This window comes from Hesperophylax consimilis, chromosome 16 (genome assembly GCF_061612785.1).
Source record: "Hesperophylax consimilis isolate HC1 chromosome 16, BYU_Hcon_1.0, whole genome shotgun sequence".
In the NCBI taxonomy this organism is placed as follows: domain Eukaryota; kingdom Metazoa; phylum Arthropoda; class Insecta; order Trichoptera; family Limnephilidae; genus Hesperophylax; species Hesperophylax consimilis.
Window position 1 is genome coordinate 30,797,960 of NC_142851.1, and position 9,375 is coordinate 30,807,334.

The window sequence follows — 9,375 nt, forward strand, 5'->3', positions numbered from 1 at the left end:
GGTGAACTTTATTAAAGGGACTGGGTTGTTGTTAAAGGATTGAGGTAAAATGGAAGATAGCATAATGGGCCTATGGCCTAAGTGCTCACGGGAACTACGTGTAAACCGTCTCCGCCCTTTGATCCAGGACCGGTCCTGAGCCAAACAGCGCCTGGCGTGAGTTAAATTTTAGCGCTCCTTGTCGAAACTAGTAGACGACTCATTGTAATCAATTATATTCGGATGATTTGTATTTTTGCGTAACGCTGTTTTTATGAAAATTAATTAAAAACTATGAATTTCTATATTCATCTTGACTAACAACTGATAATTATTATATTCAACTTGTCTACAAACTACGAATTGCTGTATTCAACTTGGCTACAACCTACGAATTGCTTTATTCAATTTGGCTACAAACCACGAATTGCCAGAGATGTATAAATATATATATATTTATATATAAATTATATATATAAACTTGTTATTTATGCTTTGTCCTGTTTTTAATTCATATTTTTTTCAGTGGAATCCATATTTTGGTATTTTTAAAGCACATAATCTGATGTTCAATCATCGAACATGTCAGTGCACGAGAATAGCTTATGCATTTAGGGGCAACGTGCTATTGTGCAACCGTAAATGCACCTTGACTTAGCATGGGTTTATCTCCCAACTGACATTTCAAAAGGAAAGGTGTGCTTTTGAATAAATATTGCAAAACCTTTAATCACACAATTAAATGTTCTTGCAATATTATCTTCTTATCAGGTTGTGTGCGGAATTTTATTTATTTGTCTTTTTTGAAATGACAAGATTGTAATTATCAGATTTAAAAGAGAGTTATCTTAGGGTGGATTACTGTGATAATATTATTAATTAATTACGCAATATATTTTCGTAGTTCGTTTCACATTGAATTTTATATTGTCATTGATGTATTGAGATTATGTCGGATGTGAGAGATAAATATTAATCTATTAATCTATTACATATTAATAATATATAAAAGATTAATAGATAAAAAATATAGTACATGGGTATAGTGGAGAGGAAGGTTGGATTTCAGATTCAACCTGGATATTCAGAGAACGCCATAAAAATTGTTAATGTTGGGTAATACTATTTATTGATCTGATACTGCATTGGTGTCATTTTTTTTAAATATAGGTCAAGCCCCTTGTACCATCAACCCTTATTATGACTTATTTTAGTTGTAAAGAACGTTTTTTCAATTTTAGCTGGAAGATATGAAATAATGAATTTCTTCATTATATTATTTTTTTAAGATTGGAAAAATAAACATAATTCTCTGAATATAAGTGGGTATGCTGGGATAACGAATATAAAAAATACGATTCTTATAAATATAGGAACACATTATCTGGTAAACAAGTAAGTTATTACGAAAATAATGTCAGCCGGCGCATGATGGGCCCCTCGGCATTTTAGCATGTTGACTTTTTCAATTTTGTCCATTCACGTTGATTGATAATTTAGTTGGAAAATGAATTCCCCCTATAAAATTATTTTTATTTCAAGGTCTCGACACAAACCTAGATAAGAAGATATTAAATCATATTTATTCATTAATCCCTAAATCTTTTGGATAGCATCAGAAAATAAATAATAAATACGGATAGTACTATGTGTATCTTCTTCCACGTACTTTACTTCATACTAATATAGAAAGTACTATAGGGTATAGTATAGTACTATGTATATCTTCTTCTGCGTACTATACTTCATACTAATATACATAGTACCATATGGTATAGTATAGTACTATGTATATCTTCTTCTGCGTACTGTACTTCATACTAATATACATAGTACCATATGGTATAGTATAGTACTATGTATATCTTCTTCTGCGTACTGTACTTCATACTAATATACATAGTACCATATGGTATAGTTTAGTAAAATGTATATCTTCTTCTAGCGTATGGTTAATATGGTTATGGTGTATGATCGTATGGTTAATCATACTGTTCTGACCCGTCGGTCTTGGGCTCATTGTGTAGTGGCATAATTTGTAGTCGAAGGCTCACTTATTTTGGGTGCTGCATGTATATTATAATGTGCCAATGATATAAGTAGATGCCTAGCTAGTAATGATACTAATACTTATATTATTTATTTTAATTTTTAATTACAATATTTATTTGCAGTGGAATTTCATGATAAAAACGTCATTTCACATTTTTCATGATTTGAAGGAAGTGGAAAAATGGGATATTTTCTATTAAAATATTTAATTAGATGTGAGAGTTAAAACGCACATTTTCCATATATTTATTTAATTTTCCAAACACACACTATAAACAAATCTGTAATAAACGAAAATATTTCTTTCTGGAAACTCTTGTATATTAGAATAAAAATGCATCTTTCTGAAAAAAAAATTGTGCTACATGTAAAACAAATCATAATTTTTCATTTCCTAATTAAACAATCCACATTATTATTAAAAATATTATTCAATTTCTTGGAATATCTTTTGAAGGTCGTAACCTGTAATATTTAATAGTTGAAGAAGATGATATTAACAAATCTCAACAAAATATAAAACAAAACAAGACATACAAAATAAAAAGATAACGGTCGCAATAGGGGATCAATTTCCAGTAAAATGATTTTTGCCACTAAGCTAATGAAACCTGATTATTTTCTGTCATTTCTTTGATCTCAAATTTCAATTTGAGAATTACCAATACTCAATTGATTCCCATATTTTTTTGGTTGCTGTCTTTTACAAGGTACAAACAACGATTACAAAGTTCTACACGAATATATTTGTGGCTTTGACCGTGTTTGGTGACCAGATCTGAATAGCCAGGTACTTCCCCACCTTCCTCTTCCCCACATCCTTCCCCTTCCCATCACCTTAAGCCTCACAAGATACCCCAATTGGGGAAGCCATAGACTCACCGGCTGAGCAGTTGGGACTCTTGGGCAGTTTCACATCAAAAAAACCTAGAGAGTGTCTCCGACATACATATATCCGATTTTTATTTAATTATATGGGACTCCTTCATTGACTTTCCAGCAAGTCTAGAATGAATATTAATTTTATTTGAATAACTTTACATTACATCCTTAAATATAAAATTTATCATTGATGAAGAAGAAGATATGCTTAGTGGTTAAAAGCGTTGTAAGTAAAAGTAAGTAAGCTAAAGATTTGGATTCGATCCCCAGTTGCGACCTTTACCATTTTTTGTGTATTGTTCTGTTTCATGTTTCGTTTAAATTTATTAGTATTACCTTCTTGAAGAATGATTAAAATTATAATTAATATTTTTTAAAGATATACTAAAGTTTAAGGACAAGGTTTTTTATGGATAAGAACAAAGGATAACAAATTATTATTTACCTGTACAGTATAACACCTTCCTAAAAAATATTGTTATAGTAAATAAATAAATCTCTGTAAAGCTTTAATTGTTTAATTGGCAAAAAATAATTCAAAATTACGTGTTTCCTTAAATAAATCTGTTTATTGTGCACGGAGATAACTTACTGATCTTCCAGTCACATTTTCAACAGTATTTTGTCTCTTATCGAAGTCTGGCTGCCATCAGGCAATCTAACTAAGAAGTCTGGCTGTCATCAGGCAATCTAACTAAGAAGTCTGGCTGTCATCAGGCAATCTAACTAAGAAGTCTGGCTGTCATCAGGCAATCTAACTAAGAAGTCTGGCTGTCATCAGGCAATCTAACTAAGAAGTCTGGCTGTCATCAGGCAATCTAACGAATTATTTTGTTGATAATTATTTATACTTACTCCTGGATCGGCTTTATGAAGACAGTTAATGAAATCTAGGCAGGCTTGTCCATAATCGTCTCCTTTGAAATGAGTGCAGTGCGTGCCTAAATGCAAAGCTTCCTTTTTCATTTCCTTGGGAACCATTGTAATAATTTTCCAATATTCGAAGTCGTGATGTTCCTTATCTATCTGAAAAAATATTTATACACGGTGTCCGGAAACTAGTAGTAGTAGTAGAAAACGGTAGTACACGAGGGAAACTGGCGAATGTACATTACAAATGGAGTCGATTTGCTGACATAACTTTTTTGATTTGAACTTCTGTTTTCGAATATATATTTAAAAAATATATTTATTCACAAAACATAATGTTACATAATTTACAGAAAATAAAGTAATTATTTCATCTAATTTTAAACTTAAGACATACCACCATAATAAAGCTAGGCTTGTATCTATGGGGGGTGTGTCATTTTGTTCTTTAAGTAAGGTGCCAAAGTATTCAGTTTACATTTTCAGTGTGTTTTTTAACGTGAAGTTTAAAATATTTTTGTTATTTATATTTCTGATACTTTCTAGTAGTAAATTAAAAAAATTTACTCCCAGATATTTATGGTTGAATTGCCCAATTGTTTTTTTTTTCATTTCAGAGTTGGGGGTATGTTTGTATGGGTAGGTAATCTATTATTTTTAAAAAGTTGCATTTTTATTTAGAATATTATCTTTGTAAATTTGTAATGTTACATGATAGAAGTATAATGTGTTTAATTTTCTGACTTTAAATTCTAAACAGAAGTTCCGATGATATTGTTTAAATAGAATTGCTTTTAATATTCATTTTTTTGCCATAAAAAGCGATTGTGTGCCTTTTTTTATAAGTTCCACCCCATCCTATAACGCCATATTGTATTATTGATTGGCAGAAAGCAATTCTGAGTAAATATTTATTTAGGATATGTCTTAAATATCTGAAGATGTATGTTAGTTTCCTCACTCTGTCTTTGAGTATGGAAATATGTTTTAATAATGTCGAATTTAAAATAGTATCAACTGTTAAATTATTTTTAAATGAATGAAAGCATGGACATTGCTCCATTTTTAAATTCTTTAGTTGCAGAAAAAAAGGAAAAAAAATAATAGATCGAAATATTTCTTTTTTGGTTTTTCATCTCCGTGTGTTGTATATTCCACAGTTTTCAGCTTGTACTATGAGTTTCCCTACACGGTGTATAATTAAAACATAAACCACTCATAATGGCGTTTTACATTTAATTTAAATGTTTAATATTTTAAAACGAGAATTAAAAACCAACCACCAGCAAAATTTTTTTTAATCAAAAATGTCTATTTTTTATCAACGATCTCTGCCATTATTTTTTTACAAACTCTTAGCAGATCTCAATTAATGCTAATTTTACGGATAAAATAAGAATTTAGCGATAATAATAAAAAGAAAATAATGTTTTATTTTTATTTTGAGGTGGTTTTGAATTTATTAGAGAAAAACAAAAACAAAATTCTCACCCATTCAAAAGAATCAAAGACGCACAGAAGATAATCCTGAAAACGAAAGGGATGTTTGTACATATGCATGTATTTCGGAAAAGTAATTGTACAGTTTGAGTTTAATAGAAAAAAAGAAGATGTTTTAATAATATTTTTTACATTACCTTAAGGTTTTGGTCATTTGGAAGAATTCCCTTTCTCGCATCGGCAATGAGGTCTGAAAAAATAGCCCGCTTGGAATTATTATTTTTTCATTTTCACTCTTACTTACAACTGTGATTCGAAGATACCTCAATTTTCTTTGATTTGATGAAACATACAAAAATATGTAAAATAATGACTCTTATCAGTAAATGGCGCTAAAGAAAATTGTCAATTTATTAAAATATAATTACAATGATTGATACCAAAAATAACATAATTAGAAAATTTACAATTTATTAAATTGTTAAACGTATTTAACCGTAAGAATGATTGTGTGTTTTAATTAGAAGCCAAACTGATCGTAAATCGGAGGTTTAGACACGTTTTCCAAATTTTCTTAAAAAAAACCTTAGGCCCTTCGTACATAGAGATAATTACAAGCTACGTGACGTGAAGCAACCGCAACTGGTATACCGATATGCTACTCTTTAAAGCAGAGGTTCCCAAAGTGGTCTATATAGACCCCCAGGGGTCGATATCGGCTTGCTGGGGGTCTATGTCAGCGAGAAAAAAATTTGGGGGTCCACGAGATTCAAATGGGGGTAGATACGAGTGGACCCCCATTTACCTTAAGTCAACATTTAGGAGTTCCGTAAATGACACAATACACCTAAAACAAATAACGCAGTTTGCGTAAAACTAATAATAGACTGAGAAATTACTTATATGATATTTTTATTTTTATATTTCATAAAGTTGTTTATTGAGGTATATAAATAAAATTATAAGTTCCTTTTCTTGTCAGTATTAATATATTGAAGCAAAACATTGCAAATCGGAAGCCGCGAATTTTCCTAGATTCCCAACTTGTTTTTGAAAAACGTCCAGAGTAATAATGACGTTCAAAATTTAAATGTACTTCACACATACTTCAAAACTAAATTTAAGGACATTTTGACTGTGGAAGTGGAATGTTGAAGAATCGGATATCATATGACAAGAAGAACTGACCGGAATAAGCCCTAACAAAGAACTTAAGGCGCAGTTCTGTAGGGCTGGCTACAGAAAGAAATTCCCGTTGCTTATCCCGCTTCATTTTCATTTGGTGTAATAAAGACAGAGAAACTATACCCGCCACCCGGTTGTTGGATAGGCAAGGGGAATCTTCTTACGAAAAAGAGAAATAATTATCACATGGGACGTTAACAGTTTTAGGAAAATTCAATATTCGGCAGGCAGGGGGTCTACGGAAAAAAAATATATTTGGCAAGTGGTCTACGGGGCAAAAAAGTTTGGGACCCTCTGCTTTAAAGCTTGATTCCATACACGGCGCTACCAGGATTAAGTGCAGCCGTGGAATTAACACGATGTCAAGTGACTCTAGCGACGTAGTCAATAACATTGATCTTCTTTATATTAAAAAGCATAATAAACGAACTAAAAAAAATATTTTGGGTTCACCCATACAACGAAATCAATGTTAATTCTAGGGATACGCGCCGCAAAGTAACTACATGAGAATGATTTAAAATTACTCTTTATATATAATTACGAATACTTTTTCTAACCTCATTCCACACCTTCTCCGCTAAGTCGTTTCTAAAATTCCGGTAAATTATTGTTATATTATCATGGACATTTTCCCACCCAAAGAACAAATTTAACATTCAAATCATGTTTGGACAACATTTATGTCAAACGAGTAGTAAATACGAATGCAACTCGTGAAGCGTGCAACTGATATGCAACTGATATGCAACTGATATGCAAGCGTGCAACAAATGCATAGTCGACGCGTCGCACCGTGGAAGAAAAATAGCAAAATAGTACGGCGGATACTCATGAGCGACGCGTATGCTACGCGCACAAAACTCAAATCTCTTGTAAGTATCTCTGTGTAAAAATGGCCTTAGAATTCAAAGAAAATTATAAAAACAGATTATATATTAAAAAATAATCTCTCATATTATTTCTTTTAACATATTATTACTGTTAGGCTGAGATTTATATAGTTTTATTTGATCTCTTTATTATTTTATTTCACAATGTGCAATTTACATGTAAAATTTCCGTGTGCGTACTTACCAGTTCCGATTCCCAATTTCTGAAGACATTTTTCAGATACTGGTTTAATTACATCAATTAACAACTGAGATGGCCACTGAAAAAATAAATTACTTGCATGTATCACTTGAAGATATGGATAGAAACTTAGTGAGGGAGCTAGAGGACTATAAATTGACAACAGGACAGTGCTACCGCAGGAAATACATTTAGCTGTGGGAATGGAAAATAAAAAGCATAATTCATCAGCTGTAGGAGATATAGATGTGGTGAAGAACACCAGACCTTTACAAACTTTTCCAGAAGCAGTGAAAAATTACTATTAAATTATTGGCCATTTGATGACTTTGTCACACATGAATTTCTTAGAAACAACTGGGCCTTTGTCGTTGTGAACCGTTGTTTTTTCGTTGGCGATCTGCAGTCGTGCTTGGGAACGATGAACGTACTAGATACCATGGCAGTGTATTGGACACTCAGTGACACTGCCTGTAAATTGCCGGATTTCTCTTGAGGTTACCTTGGGTAAGGATTTGCAAAGGAAACGCTGATTGAAAGAACTGTTTAGTGATTAATGGGGTAAATAATTATTTTTTATCTCTAAACAAGAACAAAGACATTTTTTTAAATGCATCACAGCGCCGAAAATTAATCACTGGTACGCGAAAAAAATTCAACCATGCAAAGCTACTTGACACGTAATCGTTGATAATGACCTTATCAAAGACGAGTCACCGTAGAAATCAGTAGCGGCTCGTGTATTTTGAGTGTGATAGAGTGTCAAGTTTGTGAAATTCGAAATCATTGATGTTGTTTAGTCCAAAATGATGGAAAATTCGATTATTCGTGTGAAGATTTTCAGGAAATTTCAGTTTGGCCACATGGATTTCCTGAAAACCTTCACACAAAAAACCGAATTTTCGAAAAAAAAGACGTCTTCCGCTACAACAACATTAATAATGGATTTTTTTTGTAATATTAGCACTCTAGTACACCAAAAAGTCACAAGCCGCCACTCACAATTAAGAGGAAGCTACAAGCCAAAAATGAGTATATTCTTGGTATACCTTACATTAAAATCACTTGACAAACGGAGTCTAGAAACGTTCGATTTCAAGCAAAAAACTTGTTTTTATTTATTTTGTAAATAATTTTATAAGAAAGCAAAAAGATAATCAAGTGAAACTGTCACAGATAATCTTAGCTATAAAACTGTATTTTTTAAAAGTTGTTTCCTTTATGCGTTCTTACATTTCTATTGAAAAGATATTTTTTTTAGTAGTTTGCATTTATATTTTTTATTGAGTAATTTATTTTTTATTTGTATTCTACTCAAGCGAAGCGATAGGAAAACCTTCAAAGCATATTTTTGGTTTTATAATGTACACCAATTCGTTATAAAGATTAATCAAAATAGTGATTTGGCATTAAGCTTCGCCTTAAGGAAGGTATGTATAAATTCCCGATGTCCGATACAGTAGGCATATTGCTATACAAAAAGTGACGTAAACAAATGAATTCAGTTTATAGAGTTGGGTTACATAAGTTATTACAGTAAATTTATATAAAAGTTATGTTACAAAACAGATAATATAAATAAAATATTAAAACATCACAACATCTAGACTAGCAGTGCTAAAATTACTTAAAACGAAACATAGTACGTAATGGAAGCCATTCCTGTTTTTGAATGCATTCTTGTTAGCATATATATTTTAAAACGGCTATTATGTGTATGGAGCGTGAAAAAGTTATAAATAAAATAATTACACGTTTATATATAAAACTAGTATAAATAATTTTAAATAGACATACTTGCTGAGCATACCCTGAATGAAGAAGTACGAGTATGATGGAACACACAAGAAAAAATACTGAAAAATTCTTTTGTACAAACTGCATCATTTTAGT

General features: G+C 31.4%; 1 protein-coding gene across 1 annotated transcript; it reads right to left on the minus strand.

Annotated features, from left to right (window-relative positions):
- Positions 1–94: 94 nt before the first annotated feature.
- On the minus strand, positions 95–9,375 carry LOC149417036 (general odorant-binding protein 83a-like). Its single transcript, XM_089641371.1, has 6 exons — positions 9,280–9,375; positions 7,486–7,561; positions 5,421–5,473; positions 5,275–5,310; positions 3,769–3,939; positions 95–187 (listed from the first exon to the last, which is right to left on the minus strand). The coding sequence occupies exons 1-6, from the start codon at positions 9,367–9,369 to the stop codon at positions 95–97; spliced, it is 519 nt and encodes a 172-aa protein (XP_089497497.1). The 5' UTR covers positions 9,370–9,375.